At 47.7% G+C, this 20,265-nt stretch overlaps 1 protein-coding gene and 1 long non-coding RNA gene across 3 annotated transcripts; one reads left to right on the forward strand and one right to left on the reverse strand.

The window, feature by feature from the left end:
- The first annotated feature begins 109 nt into the window (after nt 1–109).
- Nucleotides 110–19,904, forward strand: nhsl2 (NHS-like 2). Of its 2 annotated transcripts, none has more exons than XM_049735781.2 (10): nt 110–1,000; nt 9,674–9,922; nt 12,923–13,062; nt 13,774–13,972; nt 14,495–14,680; nt 14,745–15,720; nt 15,796–16,933; nt 16,999–17,281; nt 17,370–17,472; nt 17,880–19,904. In XM_049735781.2, exons 1-10 carry the CDS (start codon nt 727–729, stop codon nt 18,154–18,156), a joined length of 3,825 nt encoding a protein of 1,274 aa, XP_049591738.1. In that variant the 5' UTR covers nt 110–726; the 3' UTR covers nt 18,157–19,904. The 2 variants fall into 2 exon arrangements, with proteins under 2 accessions (XP_049591738.1, XP_049591746.1); XM_049735789.2 differs by lacking the exon at nt 110–1,000 and adding an exon at nt 5,064–5,486.
- Nucleotides 1,019–3,693, reverse strand: LOC125978458 (uncharacterized). The gene is made up of 2 exons (XR_007485039.2): nt 3,556–3,693; nt 1,019–2,985 (listed from the first exon to the last, which is right to left on the reverse strand). It is a non-coding gene; the product is annotated as an uncharacterized lncRNA (long non-coding RNA).
- Nucleotides 19,905–20,265: the final 361 nt, after the last annotated feature.

Genomic DNA, 20,265 nt, shown 5'->3' on the forward strand with positions numbered 1-20,265 from the left:
GTGGGCCATTTCATGCCTGGGAGGGGTTGCTGAAGGGGGCCCAAGGGGTTGTGCTGATGACCAGATGTGGGGATTTTGAAGAAAAGGGGGGTGTCGCCTGCAGAAATATGCGAGTGTTAACACTGAACTCACATCACGTGGATGTTTGACTCGTAGTATTGGAGCAGTTCCTCCACAGTATTTAATTCATCGTTGTGTTAAGAAACGGAATAGATAACGCTTGAAAATAATTCTGAACCTCAGAGCAAGGGCATCAATTACTTGACGAGACTTGTTCCTTATCTTTAAGCATATCGAAAACAACTGAGCATTGTTTTTGGTGAACGCTTGAACGTAACCTCGAATATTGTCTAAGGACATATTGCAATGCTCAAATTTTAAAATTAAGCATTGTCCACTTTGAAGCCGGAAGTGGTTGGGTTGTGCTTTAATTTCGAAAGGACAGCGGAACTCCAAAGATGTTCTCTAGCAGACAACAGAGAGAAGGCTTTGGGGAAAGAAACGAGTAGATCTGAGGAAGGAGTGAGGAGGCTCGGCGATGAGGACGCACGACGCCAAGCCCGAACCGAACTCAACCCGAACGGACTTTTCCAGCCGTAGCGTCCTGGAGCATGAGTCCGCGCGCAGGCCACAGGGAGACGCAGAAGACGCAGCACGGTGATATAACCTGACCACCTGCGGAGTTTTGTTGCTTTGGATCATTGCACGGGTCCGGTCGGCTCCACGATGCCTTTCTGCAAGCGCACTGTCCTGCCGAGGGATTTGTGCAAGCCCGGCGTTGAAGTCAAGACGTCGGGAATGTTTGCGGACCTGGCCGACGTGTGCGCCTTCACCCTGGCTTCAGTGCTCCGCCAACTTTCGGACCTGTCCCGACACTCGCTGGGCGTTCTGGAGGAGTTGGAGGGCGAGCTGGCGTCTGTCTGCCTCAGGTCCGGCGAGCTGGAGGGCAGACTGGGCCGACTGGTCGAGATGCTCCGCAAGAGTCCCTCCACACACACAGGTACGACAAATACAAAAGAACTTTGTTGGCGACTTTATTCTCAGTGTTGACAAGTCCAATTGCAAACTTGATAGATGGGAAATGGGATAAATATTCTTATCAAATGAATACTCATACAAGTTTTGTTGAATTTCCTTAACACTCCGCTTGGATCCATTTAATCCACCTGTTCAGCTGTCTGTCAATCAAGGTTGCATTTCCGGATACGTATGTGTCAAAATTCACCATGTAGAGAAAAAACAAACACTTTCAAGAATATACCCCCCTCATAATAAACACTTGGTACACATTTAAACTTTTTTTTTCTTAAATTCCCTGCTCACTCATTAATTTGCACATCTCCAAAAAGAATCCAAGAGTGCTTGCTTCAGACATGTAAATTACAGCAAAATATAAATTAAACAGCCAAATTCAAACATACCTTGTTTTGCCTACAAGAACTGAAACGCTTACCTACAGAATTGAAATGAGCATCAGTTACAATAAACCCACTGATACTCCTGTGAAGTTGCGCAACATAAAATTGGACCCGTGTACTGTCTTGTACAACTAGCAAAAAAAAAAAAAAAAAAAAGCTGGGGTTCACTGCATTACTTTTGCATCGGCCAACATTACAACCACATCCTATAATGTTTGCTGGCAAATGTTCCAGAATTCAACTTTCTTCAGCCACCAGCAAGCATGTTTCTGTTCTAGCTTGACGGGCGCGTGTGAGTAATAGAAAGTCCCCCAAACTGAGTCCAGATGTAGCTGGAGAGTGAGATAAAAGAAAACATAGCTAGCTGCCTTTCGAACTTGCAGGCGCGGATGTTGACATTTTGTGCGGGTTTGCCTTTCTGCAATGGAACAGAAAATATCCTCCCTCTCCTCCTGCGCGTGCTGTCAAAATCCAGAGCAAAATGTGTGGGCCCCACAAAGAGTGGGCACAAGATGCGCTGGGTTAAAATGGATCATCAGTGGATCATCTGTAGCGTCACTCGTCCAACACCTCCCTTCTGCCGCCTTCACATGTCGAAACAAATATGCAGCGCAATGACGTAACTTGGCAGCAGCAACGCACACACAAAAGTTATCGCAGTTAAAAAGCTTGCAAAATGTTATATTCCTTTCGGGGAGCGCCTTGTTGTTTGCTGTGAGTGTGTGCATGTCATGGGGAGAATGACAGTATAAGTAAGAAGGGGGATTTTTTTTTTAGGGGAGCTCAAACTTAACAGGAAGCATGTGGACAAGGCTATCATGCTGTGCGTGGCCCCAATAGAGCGCCTCGTTGTTGCAGCCAAGTCCTTAAAAAGACAAAACTGTTTTTTTGGGTGGAAATACAATTTTTCATTTTTCCCTCGGCTCCTTTTCAGTTGAATTTTGTTTTCGCGTAAACTAGATTTTATTAGTTATGTTTTTGTATTTGTAGTTTGGTCTATTTGTCAGGTGTAATAATCCAAAAGATCGGAAAATGTGTCTAATTAAAGCATAAAAGTTTAAATGAAGTCAAAAACTTTGATGAAAACAAATTTCCAAAAGATAAAAACATTATTTTTCCATAGATTTAAAAAAAAAGTTATTTTATATTGTGAAAAAAGAAATCCAAGTGATGTTTTTTTTTTTTTGGGGGGGGTGGGGGGGTCAAAATAAAACAAAAGCTAAAAGATGTACGCTAACACACACACACACTTTTTGTGGCCATATTCCTGCTGGGAGCAATCCAAGAATGTGAACAGGAAGCAAACTGAGTTGTTTGTGCGCCTCAACGGAATTCGACCTAAAAGTGATTTATCGGGCCTCCGTTGCGTCCACTTTGCCAGGTCCGATCCTCGTGGCAACTTGTAGCCGTGACGGCCCCATTGCCGATGAAATCTCGGGTCAGGTTCCCATGGCAACGTCAGCTTCCCCAGTTGGATAACCCCTCCTGTTTGCCCCTCTCCTTTTGCCCGGCATTTCGTTTTCCCACTGTCAGTCAATGCCTCAGTCAAAGACGATGGTGATGAATGCTGCGAATGAAAACAGACCCCGCACGGGTCGGAGCGATTGAGTAACAATAGTGATAGAAAGCAGGAAGTGTGCGCGTGTAGAACTTTCTTTGGCTGCAGAAACTTAGGTTTAGTGCGCGCCTATTTTCTGGCCAGAGCTTTTTCATGTTCAACATACACATGCACGCACGCGGACAACTCATGAGACTTCTGTTTATATGATCTCATTGGGAGAAGATTCCCGTGGCACTCGAATAAAAGGGAGGGGGGGGGGGGGGGTCGGTCGTGGAGGGGAGGGTTTGGGTGGGGGTCTAGAGGAGGCCAATTGTCCAAAAAGCAGATGTTTTCCCCATGATGTAAATGTAGAGGCCAGTCAAGTTAGTGGCTTGTGTGCGTCCTTGAGCGTGTAGTGGATTTACATTGCACAAAAAAAGTTCAGCTATAACTTTCTGCCTTTCTGAATAATAAATTGTCAAATGTCTACTTCAAAGTTAAATACGACCAAACTGTCTATATCTAAATGATATTTTAATAAACGGCAAAGCTACATGATCATGTTCGGTTTGAACATTGAGTCATTGTTTCACTTACCACTAGAGGGCGGTCACGAACCTCTTCTCCTGTCCGGCTACCTCCACTAAAGTCTGCTTCCTATTAGCAAGCATACAGAACAAAAACAGACCCCCCACCCCCCACCCCCCTCACACACACACGCACGCGCACAAGCACCAGCCCACCTCCCCTCTCCTTTTTCCTGCGCACTGCAGGGAGAGCGTGAGAGGGGAAGGGTGCGTTCAATGCCCTCTTGTGTTTTGCAGTTTTCCAGGGCAAGCATTAGTCAGGTAGGACGAATGGAGTGCTGCGTTCTTTCACACTTTTTTTTTTTTTTTAAAGCGAATGAGCACACCGAACTCTGTTTGTTGCTGTGGCCTTTCAGGAGAAGGAGTTTATTTGTGATTGCGTTTGAGTTTACTTGCGTGTCCACCGGCGTCTCAGATGCCAAGGATTAACCCTTTCGCTTTGCACATGAGGAATGTGTGAATATTTTCAAATTTGAGGCTGAACCCGTATTGGATTTGAAGATATATCTATATATAGATATATAGATATATATTGTCATTATGTATCCTCGGTTTTAAGGCTAACTTATTGTTTGGCGTGAGCGGGTGAAATCAGTTCTGGCATAGAGGAAAGCAAAGATGCTGGAAATCCTAAGTCTTAAATGGTCACTTTATTAGGTACGGATGCACATGCTCCCAAAGCTTCATGAGCTAACAAATATTTAAAAAGAAAAAATAGTCTGGGTTTCAACCAGAAGTTTTAGAAATGACAAACAAAATAACATTGTAATATGTCTTGCTTTCATTTTTGCCTTTTCCGCTAGAATAATAATGTATTCAAAATGTTCGCGTTATAGTTGAGAGGCACGGTGGGGCACTGGTTAGCACGTCCGCCTCTCCGTTCAGAGGGCGTGGGTTTGATTCCACCCCCAGCCCTCCCTGTGTGGAGTTTGCATGTTCTCCCCGTGCCTGCGTGGGTTTTCTCTGGGCACTCTGTTTCCTTCCAACATCCCAACAACATTCATGGAATATGAATTTTGTTTTTGCTAAATTTATTTTAAAATCAAAGTTCTAAAATTAAAGATTAATAGCAAGAATTGTTTTTAACACATTTAGGGTGCTTATAATCCAGCTCATTTCACTACATTTTTATACATTTATTTAAGAATTTGACAATCCATTATGATGAAGCCATAGTTTATTTCTTCAAAAATTGAATTCATGAATCAATTTTCTTCTTCATTTATTAAATAATAATTCTATAAGTTCATTTAATGTAGATAAAATAAATAAAATGGTTGTTATATATTTAACATAAGTGAATATCAAGTGATTGGTTAATTTATTAAACAAAAAATTGGGAATAAAATGTGCCAGTGCAGCCTAAGACGGCCCCAGCTCGCTTCTCCTTCAGCATCCCATAATAGCTGGGTCGTGCCCCCCTTCCCAGTTCCCCACCCCCCCCCACCTCACCTCATGTGTCGCTCTGCCTCGCTCCAACACTCACGCTCGCCGTCTCCTGATTGGCTCTCGCCAGCCTTCCTCTTTTATCAATTGAGCTGCGGATGCAGGGATGCGACTGGCTGGATGCTAATCAATGCAACCACTGCTCTCTCGCTCTCTCTCACGCTTGCTCTCTTCCTCTTTCTCTCGCTCTCTCTCGCTCTCACACACCCAACATATGATTAGCCAACAACTCACGTAAGCGAGGTATACTGACACATACACGCACACACTCTCTCTGCGCCTCTTTCTGTCTGTGCCGCTCGCCCTTCTCACACACATATCCTCTCAAGGGATACAGATGTGACGCCTCTGGCACGAGGGCCACGCAAGATTCAGTCTTGATTTTTGGTCCGTGCGTGTCGTGGAATGCATCCGTGATGTTTTGGGACAAGAAGAACAGTGCGGGCAATCCACAAAGGCGGCCCAAAGGGAGACACAGACCCAAATCGGCAACAGGTACTTTTTTGCATACATGGAACCTGATCCGGCGTGTCCGACTCAAACTCGCAGCTTCTATCATGTCGTCGCAGTAATTGCAGCGTGTACGGTCACCGAGTTTGCTCCCGTCTTGCCGTCGTTTTGGGACGAAATGGGTCAATCAGTCAGCCGCCGAGGCAAGAATGAAGCAGGCTTGTGTGCATGCGTGCCCATTTGCGTGTGATTAATGGGCTGCACGAGTTCGTCCCGCGTGAGCTCGCCGGTAAGCCCGCTGTGGCTGAGAAACAGGCGAGACGCATAGCCATATACTTGATATACTAGTCATGTACTAGTCCACCCTTTGTCCTCATGTGTAAGACAATCCAGCTCTTGTGCCTTTCTAATCACCCCGACACATGCACACACACACACACACACACACACACCACCACTATATGACATGTCTGCAAACTTGAACATACCACTCGTGCAACGTAAAAAGCACCACACATTAACTAGTTGAAATTTATTATAACTGTATTAGTTGCACGCGGTCGACAACTAGTTGGCCTCACTGGTAACGTGTCGTTGTTAATCTCGTGTGCAGAAATATCAGATTAGTGAACAAATTGTGATACTACTACCCTAGTCATTCCACTAGTGCATCTTACAAAGTACACGCTAGTACATAGACCGTTCAGTGCACTATTAGGGTATTAATTAAATGCTCAAATGCTTTGTCAGTGTGTACCAGTTGACGTATTACTAGTGAAGCGCTAGAACCTAACTAGTAGTGAGGCAAAACTGTGCATTAGTTGACAAGCGTGTGCTGCAGTCGCCGTGAGGGAACCACAAGATGTTAACTAGTACACACAGAGTGCGCATGCGTATCGTGTACGAGGAATCCTCACACACTTTTTGACCTTGACGCGATGGGAAGCGCAACCCTCCACAGCTGACTTTGAAATATGGCCGCATGCTCATTCATGATGATGATGAAGATGACGTCAACCCGGACACAGCGGCGACAGAGAACAAAGAGCAAGGCAAAAAATAAAAAGAAATAAAACACACAAAGTAGTGTGACAGCAGAGAGGCGTGCACCTCCGGCTGCTGTTTCCGTGGCAACCGCGCAGGTCAACGGAACGGCAGCCGGACCAGCTGATAACAAACGCGCTTGTGTTGTCTCATTAGCGCGACAACAACAATCGCTGCACGATGTGGCCGATTGGCGTGTGTGTGACTTGAGGAGTTTTAAATGTGTTCTGCCTCTATCTCGTGGGCTTCACTTGGTTGTGCTAAACAAGTATGACCGTAGTGCTAATGAACTATGTTGAATTGAATTGGGGAGTTTTCTGTGGCGCTTTATCAGCCTACTTGCTCATACGTGCCACATGTTGAATTGACACAGAGAAGATGGTCGTAATTAAGCTGAAGCTGATACGAGTCATTTTGGGCAGAGGATAAAGAAGATGTGCATATGTGTATTTTATGATCTGTCTGCATGTGCTGCTTCCGCTTGTGTTCAAATAGAAGTCTTGTGATGATAGTTTTGTTCGCGCATTTCTGGCACTTTGTTTGTTAGCATTTAAGCTAAACTAGTGTTCATTGGGCTAGTGTTCATTACTTTGCTTGTGTTTAGAACATCTTGTGAGGAGGAGGACGATTTGCAGCACAAATGGTTTGCGATGGAATGTGACACCAAGTGGAACACGCAAGTAGTGTTGTGCACGCATGTCGCAAATGCTGCACACGCATGCACACGACTTGAGTGGTTGTTGTTGGTGCTGCATCACCTAACTCGTGCAATTTGTTTCGCCGTGTGTGTGCGTGTGTGTGTGTGTGTGTGTCTGTCACAATGTGGTTGTAATAGTTTTCAATCCCGCAGCATTTCTGCGTTTCCAACTCACACAAGACCTTTTCACGCAGGCAATGAACAAATGAATCATAACATTACACCTGGCAAGCAACTGGAGCTGCAGCGATTGATATTTTTCAAGTGATTTATTTATTTATTTATTTATTTATTTATTTATTTATTTATTTATTTATTTGGGATGACTCAAATGTTTTTTGTCCTCGTTTTGGTTTGTAACATATGGAAGAAAAACAACAAAAAATGTTAACTGAAAATATTTACTGATGAGAGGCTGAAATGTCGACGATAATTTGTCATTTGTGCAATTTCAAAAACAAGGTCGGCAATTGATTATTGATTAGTTCTTTTTAAAATTCTGTAGTTACTCAGCTGGAACCAAGATTATCTACCTGAATCAAGAAAAAGAGGAGCTTCTGCCATTGATAAATTGGATGATTGTAAGGAGGATTTTTTTTCTCTTCCAGTTGTCGTCATTTAGCATGGTTTTGTTTCTCAATTGATCATGTCGGTGATTCAAGTACATGTGAGAAACTTTGCCGCCTCTAAATTGCATGCGCATCTGCCGAATTTCACACGGCATGATTAATAGTTGTGTGAGCTGAAAACGACATGCTTCTAGCTTGAATTCAACTGAAAAAATAGAAAGCTCCCTTTTGTCAAGGTCCCACACAACACCTGGTGATTTGTGTTCATGGTGACATTGTAATTTCCACACGGGCTTCCTCTGCCATGTCGCGGCGGTTGGCCTTTATCTCCAGGAAGTCCATAGGGCCACATTTCCCGTCAAGTCTCCCGTATAGTACGACTGTGGAGACTTCTGCAGAATGCCCGATGAGGTGTCGCTTGTGTCACTGACACAGACCGATATCGTATGTATGTTTATGGGTGTACCGTTTTTTTTTTTTTTTTTTTTCCTCAAAGGCATTTTTCTTCAAGAACTCTCTTTGGTGTAAAATAATGACAGTGATGTTGGATGATAATCCAACTTGTTAGATTATTCCTTTCTTCCCTCATTCAATTTTGACTTAAATTAGTACGACTTTATCGAAAAAGAATATTATTTTATTCTTGTAACATTTTTTTTTTCTGTGTCCATGCAGCTGTCACCAATTTTTCATCACATTATTATTTTCTTACCGTATTTTCCAGACTATAAGTCACAGTTTTTTCATAGTTTGGCCGGGGTGAGATTTGTAGACAGCAGTAACTTTTAGGTGAAATTTTTAACACGTTATATCACTTCGCATGCTATTTTCACACTAAACCGCATGAGGGCGCTCTAGGCCTGTGGAATAATTGGAACTGCAAATGACGCGGTAAGTCCCCCCCAAATGACTTACACTCCGATGCGACTTCTTCTTTATTATGTATGCATTATATGGCTGGTGCGACTTATACTCAGGAGCGACTTATAGGCCAGAAAATACAGTAAATGCTCAATTTAGAGTTTGTATCAATCCCTTTGTAAACCTCCGGAAATATTTGTGGCTTGATGTGATGTCGCCGTGTCCATGACGTTGGTGTGTTATGAAGAAATAGTGTCTCAGTATAATTGTAATCAACTTGGGGACAATGGTCAACTATTCTGCCTCAATTTTAGTGCCTCGTGATAAATGTAATGACAGGGATGTTTTTTTTTAACTATTCAACGAAAGTGTCCTCAGGGCAGGCAGCGGTTTCCATAGTGACAGTACACTTGCCTCTCCAGCAGGGGGCAGTGCTGAGACAGCCATACCGCACGTCCATCCCTGAGTGGCCTTTTTTTCAGCCAGCAGACGTGGGGTGGATGCATTTGCTCCATCTATGTGCGTGTGTGTGAGCTAATTAACAGCCTCCACAGGCTTTCCTACCAACATGATCCGCTGTACTTTTAATTGTGAGGCAGCCTCACTAAATGTCAGTTACATCTCAGATCGCCACGTTGGTATGGCAACATTCATTTTGTGAAGGGGTTGTCTTCCTATGTTGCTGTTGACAGCAGCTCACATGGTCTGTTTAGTTTGTGTGCTCTGGTGACCTTCCTCTTCTATCTCCGTCCGTTCCACACCCCTCTTCCCTCCTTAATCTTCTCTCCTTCCTTCCCTCGTTCTCCCTGACAACACACGGACGGTGTTATGTAATCTCTGGCTATTAGTTATGGAAATTGTGAGCGTTTGATGTACTTTGCTCTCTGTGTCTCCTCCTCCTCTCTTGTTCTCTCTCTCTCTCTCTCTCTCTCTCTCTCTCTCTGTGTCTCTCTCGCTCTCTCTCGCCAGCCTCACTCGCAATAATCTTATTTCCCACCCTCTCCTCTCTTCTCTCTCTCCGTCTCTCTACCGCATCCATCACTTGCTCCCGCCTCCCGCAGCCACCGTCGGACTCGAGGTGGAGAGTGTCAGGCGCGGAGGCAGCAGCAGCAGCGACGGCGGCAACGGCACCCACCGTCACAACCACGCTGGAGGAGGACGGCGAGGGAGCTGCGACCACGGCAATGGCGCGGCCCGCTTCAGGTCTCCATGGCAACAGAGCGTGAACGTGTTTGGCTCGTGGAGCAGGCCCGAGTGTGTGGAAGAGCTGCACCAGCAGGCGCAGCTTAACCTCCAGAGCCTACTGCAAGGTACGGACGGACGGACGGACGGACGGATGGAGAAAGAGCGAGTGCGGTTTGTTGGATGGAAGGTGCGCGCGTGCGTGCGTGCGTGCGTGGGCATGCGTGTTGCTCTGTTTACATGCGGCACATTGAATATGTGCGGCTGTGGGTGCGCTTCTCAGCATATACAGGGGGCACTGCAGATGATGCAGTCTTGTTATTGAAGCTTCTGATAGGGTGTGTACGTGCGGGTGTGCGTGCGCACGCACGCCAGTGTGCCAACATAGCGCTCGGAAAGTGGCCAATGACAGTGGCTGTCACTCTTCCTTATTCCAGAGATTTTCAGCGTGAAAATCTGTTTGCTGCTGCTCCTCTCTCTTTTTCATCGTCACCATGCTCTCTCGCCCTCTGCCTCCACCCAAGCAGCCCGGGCTATCGAGTAGAGACCACATGGGAAGAGGCGATGGGGTGACCTATTGACTTGTGGCGGCATTTGCATGCGCCCGCGAGTTTTGTTTTCACCCGTGTGGCGAGGCTCAGCGTTATGACATTTGTAACGGTCTACATTGTACTTTCAGGATTTGTTGGTCGCAGAATAAGCAATGATCAGATAAAGGGTGAATGCATATTGCTACTTGCAGACTTGCTTTTTGTTGTCTTACCCATTGCTACTTGTGGTCAAGCCGGTGCGCTTGTCATGCTTGCAGACTTCCATCGTCCTGTTTTTCTTGAACTGTATAAAAGATGCCCGTGTGTGTTGGAAATTAAATAGGACAAATTGGGGCCCATTGAAACCAAATTGCTGGGTCGTGTTGGCCTGGAATGAACCAGCCGTTAGCCGTTTGGGAGTTGTCTTGAATTTCCTAATGGCCACTGCACTCCTGCTGGTGCCCGTGTTGTTGGCACGTGAACCAAGGAATTTAATCAGTTCTTTTGGTCTTGTTTTATGGCTTTTTTTGGGGGGGAAAAAAATACAAATTTCGCCGCTATAGACAATCAAAGGTTGTGTTGCACGCCAATTTTTTTTTTTTTTTTTTTTAGCTTTTTATTTATTAAAAAAAATATTTCCCACTATAGACAGTCAAAGCTTGCTTCGCACACCTATTTGATTGATTGATTGATTGATTGATTGATTGATTGATTGATTGATTGATTGATTGATTGATTGATTGATTGATTGATTGATTGATTGATTGATTGATTGATTGATTGATTGATTGATTGATTGATTGATTGATTGATTGATTGATTGAAATATTTCCCATGTGTTCAAGTCAACTGCAGAGTTTCATTTTGACATAATGACAGCTACGTTTTCATCTTGTGTGACTTTAGTGTCAAGAAATATGTTAAGCAAAAGTAGTGCTTTGCTACAGCCCACGAGGAACTATGTGAGTGATTTTGCCTGATGAGCGTGATGTGCCGTCAGCAACATCCATACAAGAAGTCATTATGGGTAGAGCTTGCAACTAAATTGGTCACCCGGCTTTCACTCGTCCATATTTTCCAAGCTAACATTTGGGCTGTGAGTCCATTGGCCGCTAACTCTGCTAACTCTCGGTGCTAGCTTCATTTGATTGCTTGGCATGTGTGCAACCGGAACAATCTTAGTGCTTTATAGCAGTGCGGCGCATCTTGTCATTCCACTGATTGTGAATGCAATGCTCTTTGAATGCAAAAAAAAAAAAAAAAAAAAAAAAAGTACTGTTTGTCGTCCATATATTCGCATCGTGGAATGAAGCCAAGCGTGTACACAAAAAGTGTACACAGACAAAGATGAACGAGGGGCTTTGTTTGTGTCCATTTCCCCTCTGCGCCTTTCAAAGGGTGACCCGTTGCACCCGGGCGCTTATTATTATCGCCGATGTCTGGCTTCCTTGCTGAATGCTTTTGCTGGACACGTGTACACACACACACACACACACACACTGGTGTTATTGTTTTTTTTATTTTATTTAATGATTCCTCCCAGAAGATGGCAGTAAGAAAATTGAACACACCCTTGTATCAATTTTTTTGTGATTCTTAAAAAAAACAAAAACAAAACAAGACTCTGTTGTCATTGTAAAACTTTTTCTCCACCACTATCATTCACTGGAAGTTCCCCGTTTTGGCTGCAGCTATTGTAGAGCAGTTTCCAGTTGGCTCCCATCACAGTCTTAAGGTCAAAGGGCCAGCCCACCTGAGCATCAATTCCACCTTGTTGACAGCGCAAAATGTCGACTAGCTCATATGTGCATGTGTGCATGCGTCAACTTACTAATTAAACGCTCCTTCCCCGCAAGGCTCGAAGCAGATTGAGACGCCATCAGCACCTACAGTCGCTGACAGAAAAACTTTTGGCCAACTCAGCGCTCTCAAGTGCCCCCCCCCCAACCCCCTCCTGTGTTGCTTAGCAACCACACCACCTCCAGTATGGAATCCGTATGAAGCAAGTTTAACCCAGTTCTCTATACCTCCGTGTGTGTGTGTGTGTGTGTGTGTGCGTGTGTGCCTGCGTGCGTGCGTGCGTGCGTGCGTGCGTGCGTGCGTGCGTGCGTGTGTGCGTGCGTGCGTGCGTGCGTGTGTGTGTGTGTGTGCGTGTGTGTTGTGCACTGAGGGGCTTTAAGGGATGAGTGGAGACTGGGTCAGGAGTATGTTTTGGGGGAAAGCTTTGGCTGGTGGCTTGTGAGGGGGAGTGGCCATGTGTGTGTGTGTGTGTGTGTGAGAGAGAGAATGTGAGGGGGGGACAGGGGGACCAAGGCGGGCTGGGGGGGTTGGAATCTGTTTACAAAGGCCAGGGGGGAGTCGTCTAACTCTAAACCGCAGGAGCCGAGGGGAGTGCAGCAAGACTGCTACAGAGAGACGGAAAGTGGAGAAAGCAACAAAGAGTTGCGAAGCTGCCGGATTTGAAAATGCATTGAAGGAGTTCAAGTGAGGCTTGTAATTGATGCTAAACGTGTGTGCGTGCGTGCGTGCCCATGTTTGTTTGGGTTCTCGTGTGGAGGAATGTCGCGCTAACACGAAGCGTCTCTTTGCTCTGTGCAGATTTTGAGGAGCAGCTGTGCGACGGCAAGCCGGCAGGTCAGACATTCCGACATCCGCCCTCGCAGAGTTCCGACGACACCTCCCTCGGCCGCCGCTCGCCCGTCTCCCCCGGCAACAAGCGCCTCGACTTCATCTTCCTGGTAAAGGCAACTGATTGGATTGCGTCAGCGTGTTTGAATAGTATCACCGCAAGAAAAAGGCCACACGGCCCGGCTCGGAGTGTCCTCGCTTGCTCCTTTAATGTTAATGGAACAGTGCGATGATAAATTCAGTATGAAATCCAATCAAGCGGAAGCAGTGCACATGGAGCCACATCACATTCACACTCTCGAAAGGCTTTTATTGAAATAATTGAGTGTCTCCCGGATTGGAAATGTGACATCTCCATTAGGAATTTATCAAACCTTGCATGCGTATCTTTGCAGCCAGATGGAAAGCGTCTTCTCCGGGACACTATATGGGGACCCAAAAAAAAAAAAAAAAAAAAAAAAAGCTGTGTTGCCATGGCAGCCAGCTGGGCGACTGAGTCCTGAGACCTGAGTACTGAGGTGATTCCACTGGCAAGCCTCTTAAATTGCTCTGTGAAGTTCACGCCTGATGGGGCTGATTTCAATTACACTTTTGAGGTCCCGAAAGATGACTTAGTAGATCGAAATTCCTTTTGACAGCAGCTGACATTGTTCCGTCTTCAAGGAAGACAACTTAGAAAATGTCCAAGACGCTAAAGTATATGGCAGTGGTGGGCTTGCAACTTCTTCAGCCCAGCTAAAAACTGGAACACATTAGGAAAAAAAAAAAAAAAAAAGTAGTTTGGAGTTTTTGGTGATCCATCTGATCCACCCCTCCTCCAGCCGGCATCCAAGCAGCTCTACGAGGATGAGACAGCCACGTCAGTCTTCGGACTGAGGTCCCTGGCCAGCCCGTCTCCATCGCCATCTCCATCGTCCTGCGAGTCGGATCGCCCCCCGTTAGGCTGGAGTGCCAGACCGCCCGTCGCAGAGAAACCTCGCTGGCACCTTGGCAGACGCACGCCTGCTCCAAACACAGCAGGTGAGGAAAGTAGCGGACATGGGTCTTGTGTGTGTGTGTGTGTGTGACTGCTATATTTAAAGCGAGCTTGTAAGTCCAAAATGGTCCCATTGCGCCAGCGTTTTTGGATTAAAAGGTCAGGTCTGCTGAGGCAGCTGCATTGCATGTAGTCGCGCGCCTCTGTTGGACACCATCCATCTCCTCCTTTCCGCTTCTTCTGTACACGAGCCAACAGGTAGCCGCCAGCCACCTTGCTGTTGCCATGGTAACGTGCTACTCTACCTTTCTTCACAGTAAAAACAGCAAAAAATGGAAGAAAGTCAGGGAAAGAAAACAAAACAAAATGAAAAAATTAAAAGGATGCAAGCAAGCGGCACATGAGAAGAGACGTGTCGGCATGAAGGCCAAAAGAGGGATGAAAGAAGAGTGAATGGAAGCTAATAAAAGAATATTTTGTCGCTCGTCCGCTCTCGCCCCCACTCGAGCTCAGTTTTCATACCACATCTCAGCTCAGGGAAAGAAAATGTCATGTCTGGTCTGCAGGTGAAGGAGGAGGAGCCGGAGATAAATTCCATGGTGTGGACCTCCTTCAGCACTCGGCCTCCCCATCCCCCTCTCCAGTGGCGCACTTCCACCAGCCCCGCTCCCTGGAGCCCGTCACGGACACCCCTCAGCAGAACCTGACCCTGAGGAAGATTCACGCCAACCTTGACAGCACCTCATCCGCAGGTGTGTGCGTGTGAAAGCGCGAGAAATTCAACTGAATGAAGTTTGACGTTCCCTCCTTCTTTAGATAGCTTTGTGGAGCAACCGGGAACCATGGACCACTCTGGCCTGGTATGCTCCAACTCTAGCAACTGGAACGGACCGAAAGGCTCCACCTTTTCTCCCGGGGCTTGGACCGAGCCTTACAACTACATCGCCAAGAAAGGGCCGGCGGTTCCGCCCAAACAGCACAGTGTCATCGGGCATACGGGGGTCGGGACACAGGAAGGCCTGATGCTCGTGAGCAACTCCACTATGTCAGACAATTCCGGGAGGCAGAGGATGGAGAGGAGGAGAGAGACCGAGGGGGCCACGGCGGATTTCGCGAGAGGCGGCGCCGTTGGGGCTGCTGAGGCGGGCAGGGGGAGGGGCATGTCGGCGCGCTCGTTAGCTGCGGCTAACGCATTCAAGTTCCGCGAACGCTCTCTCTCCACGCCCACAGACTCGGATTCCTTTTGCTTCACTGAGATTGGCACAGATCAGCCGGATGGGACTCTCACAGCCACAGGAAATGGGAATGTGACGTCTGCTGAGCAGTGGCATCATCAGAACTTTTTGGGTCTCTGTGACAACTACGCTCTCCTCTATCCCAGGGGGAGCTCAGAAGATAGCGCCAGTACGGCCGACACAATCTCGGTTTCCGCGTCGGACTACGGTGCCGAAGCACGCTTGTGCCTGCGCTCGCGGTCCATCTCACTCAAGAAGTCCAAGCGCAAGCCGCCGCCTCCGGTGAGGAGCGTCTCTCTGATGAAAAACCTCGGCCAGGCTGAGGGAAGGATCCACCATGAGGGCGGTCTGCACCGCGACGGACGGCCAAAGAGCCTGCACATTCCCAGGGACCACTTCCCCGACTTCCAGCCAGATTTTCTTTTGCCCAGCTCCAGGTCCGGGGAGCTCGGCCCGGGAGGCTGTGACGGACCTCCAAACCTGCCAGAGCGGGAGGCAGAACCAACTTTGCCCTCACCCTGGCAATTGGGAGAGTGGAAGAGCAGTGACCCCTACAGGTAGGATTGTTTGTGACTTGGCTGCTCTGGATATTTTCTTTTCCCTTTACGTTTTTGCTTGATTTCATCTCCCAGGTCTCTATCGGGCTCGAGCTCCGCGACGGGCACGACCGTGATTGAATGTATGAAAGTGAGAGGCAGTTCCGAGTCGTTGCTCAACTCGCCTGCCGCCTCCAGGGCGACGTCACCATCGCACCTCCTCACCGAAACGGAGGTCAAGCCCGTTTCCCCCTTCAAGCCCCCCGGACTCATGTCCCCGTCGAGCGGCTATTCCAGCCAGTCTGAAACTCCCACCCCTACCGTGCCACTCAGTCAGGCAGCGGGTGGGGGGGCAGCGGGGTCGTCCGGCGGGTCGGCATGTAAGATGCGGCCAAAGATTCCCGAGCGAAAATCGTCACTACCGTCCCCGAAGGATCCTGCCGCCAGGTACAGACTATCCTTTGAGATGCCGGGCAATGCCCATCTGGAGCTGTCGTCCATCAAGCCAAAGCAAAAGGCGAGCAGACGGCATTCAGACACGTCCACGGCGACAAAGCCTGGAAAAATGAGCCCCGGTTCTTCGCAGGTTCTCCCCGTGGTCACCCAGAACGAATTGAAAACAATTCGGCTTCGTTCGGTCTCGCGAGGCGATCTGGAGGACTGCCCGGACGGCGCCTCGGACACCATCGAGGAAGAACAGCAGTGCAGAGACTTTGAAGACGACGACGCCAGCCCCCCCGCCACCCTACCCAAACCCAAGCCACCAGTTGCCGTCAAGCCCCCTCTGCCAAAACGCCCCCTCAACTTGCTTCTGAAGTCCCAGTCCTCTACCCCTCCTCTCGCCTTGGACTCACCCCCGGCATCGCCCGTCGACCGTCCCGTGCCCCTGGGCAACATTTACAAAGTCATGAGGAAACCCAAAGCCAAAAAAGCTCAGTCACAAGGTCTCACAAATCCAACTGCGATCCCCGATTGTAATTCCATGTCCGGCGCACACGCCGCCTACACCCAGTGCCTCTTTGACCTGCCTCCCCTCCCGGAGCCCCAGCCGCTTCTGGAAGACCCCATGCTGGAGCCGGAATTTGACCTTCAGCTTGGGCCAGAGGACGGAGGCTCCCTCCCTTCTCCTGGCAGTAACCAGGAGGCCCTGGAACTCCAAGACAAGAGCAAGACCCTTCCTTCAAGAATGACAATCTCCTGTCTGGCAGAGCTCTCGGACAAAAAGAAACTCAAGGTGGGAACAAATGTTGTTAACAGCTTTCTTTGGCAATTTTGACCTCAAGACTTTTGCCTCGCCAGGTTCCTCCCCCCGTGCCCAAGAAGCCAAACGTCCTGCTCCTTCCTTCATCAGCTAACAGCGGTCCAGACCGCCAGTCCACGCCGACTGACAGCCCACTGGGCGCGCCGTCTTTCGGGGACGCTTTCCCGCCAGACAACATTAGCATAAGTGCTGAAATGTCAACACAGGATGAGAATCGCTTGGGAGCGGACGCTTTGACGGAGTCTTCGCTTCATGCTTCCCTGCTGGAATCTTCCCAAGCGGAGCCGGAAGGGAATAGTGCCGCTACAGGGACTGGGGCAGGTATGTTGGTGGAAAGTAGCAATGGACCCGTTCCCTTCTGATTTTTGAAGCTTGTATCATTTTGATGACAAATTGATATCCTGTTCAGATGACAAAACGGTGCTTCACATTGTGGAGGAAACGGACGAAGACTTTTTGGCCGGCGCGCCTGCGACACACACCACCGAAGACCTGTTCACCATCATACACAGGTGGGCTCGACCGGCAGCGACGGGCTCGGTAGGACTTTGCGACGAGGCAGCCGGAGAACGAGGTTACCTGGCAACGGCTCCAGCGGCCGTTTCTCACTTTTCTTTGCCATGTCCACGTTTCTTTCCTCGCGGAGATATCGATTCACATGCGCGCGCACGCAACTCTGGTCTCTTAGCAACAGAAGCTCGTCATTTTTCGGCGTGATGCTGAAAATAGCTCGGAATAACGTGAAGGAAGGTTGAGGATGAAATAGAAAAATAGGAGCAGGTCCATCAAGCAGCCTTGTCTTGAGTTTTTAAATCATATTTCTAACACAGTGACGATGTATTGTGGCAGCCTGGTCCCGCAAGAAATGAAAGTCGTGAGTGAAGGTACCACCCAACAGTATCCATCTCTTCTCTGCCAGATCCAAGCGAAAAGTTCTGGGTCGTAAGGAGCCTTCCGACTCCTTCGGAAGCCGCCAGAGTCTGACGTCCCCCGTCAAGCAGATGAACCTCCAGCGGTCCAGCTCCCGCAACGAGAACTTCATGGCCCTGCTTCAGAAGAAGGGCAGCAAGTCTTCCAGCGCAGGGGCCAGGGTGTCCGCTGCTGAGCTTCTCAAAAGCACAAACCCTCTGGCGCGACGTGTCACGGAGCTTTCCAGCGACGGTGGCGAAATTCAAGGCAAAGTCGGTGATCAGTGAGGACACTCCAGTCTTGATAAGCTAGCGGCTAACGGCTTTGCTCCAACCACTGGCTGACCATTTGCGTCGTCCAATCGCGTCATTTTGAACCAAATGGTCCCTGGCTTGGTTGGAGTCGGAGTGTTCCTCATTGAAGCTCTGGGAGGGTTTGCAAGAGCAGAGACGGGAATCCCGCGACTTGGTTGGTGGGAATGTTAGACGTAAAAAGTATGTAAAAACACCAGAAGGGTAAACATTTATTCTTTTCTCCTGGATGACAGCAACGAGCCCTGATGAAGATCTTGATGATGAAGAGTCATGTGATTTCAGGAACTCGTGTAATAATAATCCATCTGACCTGTCCACATGTCAAATTCTGGTTCAGATGCTCCACAAATGGATTCAACGTCAAGTGGCAATTGCCCTCCCCCCCCCCCATTGCCGCCACCCCAACTTGTTTGGTGTCTTTTGTGCCAGTAGGACGTACACATTCACTATTATGTATGTGTTGTGTATCCAAAGAACAACAAACAAGACACTGCCCGTGTGATGGAGAAGAGACACAAATAACAGAAATGTCTGCACAAGCTTGTGTGTGTTGGCATGAGTATGTGTGCGCACAAATCTTCTCCCTCATCATCGTCATTATCCTCATCATGCCTGCGGAATTTCTGCATGGAGAGCATGAAGCAGGTCTCGGGAGGTTTCCCTCTCGTTTTGGTTTCCGGTGACGGGAGCGAACGTGTGTGTATGCGCCCGCGAGAGTGTTTGTGTGTCAGCGCGCCGCCATTGGCCGCCCTGATGCATGACGTCACGTCCTGACCCCGCCGTTCCCATTGACTTTCCCTTCGTCTACACCAGCTGAATGTCAACAAGCGAGGGGCCACAAAAAGACTTTTATTCGTTTTTAACTGCCTTTCCACGCTGGACCTCAGGAAGGATCAGGATGACGAACGGGGACACGCGAAGGTCGGCTCACGGGGTAGACTTTTTTTTTTTTTTTTTTTTTGGCGTTCTCCCCACTGTGTCAGCTTGCCCTCTGGTGGCGGGAGGTTGCGACGCGCACTCTTGGTCACCGTCACGTCAAAACGCATCGCTGTTTCTGACCACTCATCAAGTGATGCTTTCTTTTTGAAAATTATGAAAAAGAGTACTTAACAAGTTTGTTTGCCTTGCATCACAACGTTTGGCTGCCTTACTGCAGCACCATGCCATCTATTTGAGATCTGGATTATTTTGGGGGTGTGCAGGGGTTGCAGCAATGTTGACAAACTTTCAAACGTCAGGAAAGATTGCCATTGATTCATTTGCTTGATATCCACTAAGTGGGCCGTGTAAAAAAAGAAAAAAAGCCTCTCTTTACTTTGTGTGTGTGCGCGATGCCTCAGATAATCTTGCAGCAAGGTTGTGTCGTCCGTCAATTCGTGTACTTTGAGTCGTAGGCTGTTTGACGTGAGCATGCTGCACACAACCCCAGCTGATGACGCCTTGTTGTAAAATGCCCAGGTCACAATCCCAACCCTAGACGAGGCGCCCGACCGCCACTTAAGGGCAGCTTAGAGAAACATACATCAATAGAGTCAGTCCACCTATTGGAGTTCTATTTTTGTTATTCCTTAAGGGAAGAAAAACTTATTTAAAGGAATATTACATATATGTATTAAAACCCCTTGTGGCCCATCCAGTGGTTTGGTGTAAGCGCCACATTCCAACATGCCAGTGCCATGAAGTGATTCTATCATAAATAAATTATTTTTCTTGCGTAAAAACCTTTAGTCTTTGGTTACTTCAAATTCTAATGTCCACAAACTGGCCCAATGCAAAGATGCGGAAGCTAATTCCACTCATGGGGTGCAAGCTGGGTTGTGTCTGCCAAACATGCTAAAATATTGCAGTTCATTTCAGTCACAAGATTCATGCCATGTGTCACCTTTGGCAAAAAGAGAAATTCAAATTTACATTACCAAGCGTCAGGGTCACTAGTAACATGCAGTTATCACCAAGTTTGCAGTTTTGCCTCACTAGTAGTAACATGTAACAGCTTCTTGTTGTTCTAGTAGTTTCAACGATTCTATCAAATAGAAATATTGAAAAAAAAATGCTCAAAGAACCTGCCCAAGCTTTGAGTTA

Source organism: Syngnathus scovelli, chromosome 1 (assembly GCF_024217435.2).
Source record: "Syngnathus scovelli strain Florida chromosome 1, RoL_Ssco_1.2, whole genome shotgun sequence".
Taxonomy (NCBI): domain Eukaryota; kingdom Metazoa; phylum Chordata; class Actinopteri; order Syngnathiformes; family Syngnathidae; genus Syngnathus; species Syngnathus scovelli.

What these genes read in the sequence shown, in the direction of transcription:
- nhsl2 (XM_049735781.2), top strand. Translation starts at nt 727, where the DNA reads ATGCCTTTCTGCAAGCGCACTGTCCTGCCGAGGGATTTGTGCAAGCCC. An exon ending in TGACAGCACCTCATCCGCAG is followed by an intron (nt 14,681 to 14,744) that starts GTGTGTGCGTGT and finishes CTCCTTCTTTAG; the next exon opens with ATAGCTTTGTGGAGCAACCG. An exon ending in AAGAGCAGTGACCCCTACAG is followed by an intron (nt 15,721 to 15,795) that starts GTAGGATTGTTT and finishes TTCATCTCCCAG; the next exon opens with GTCTCTATCGGGCTCGAGCT.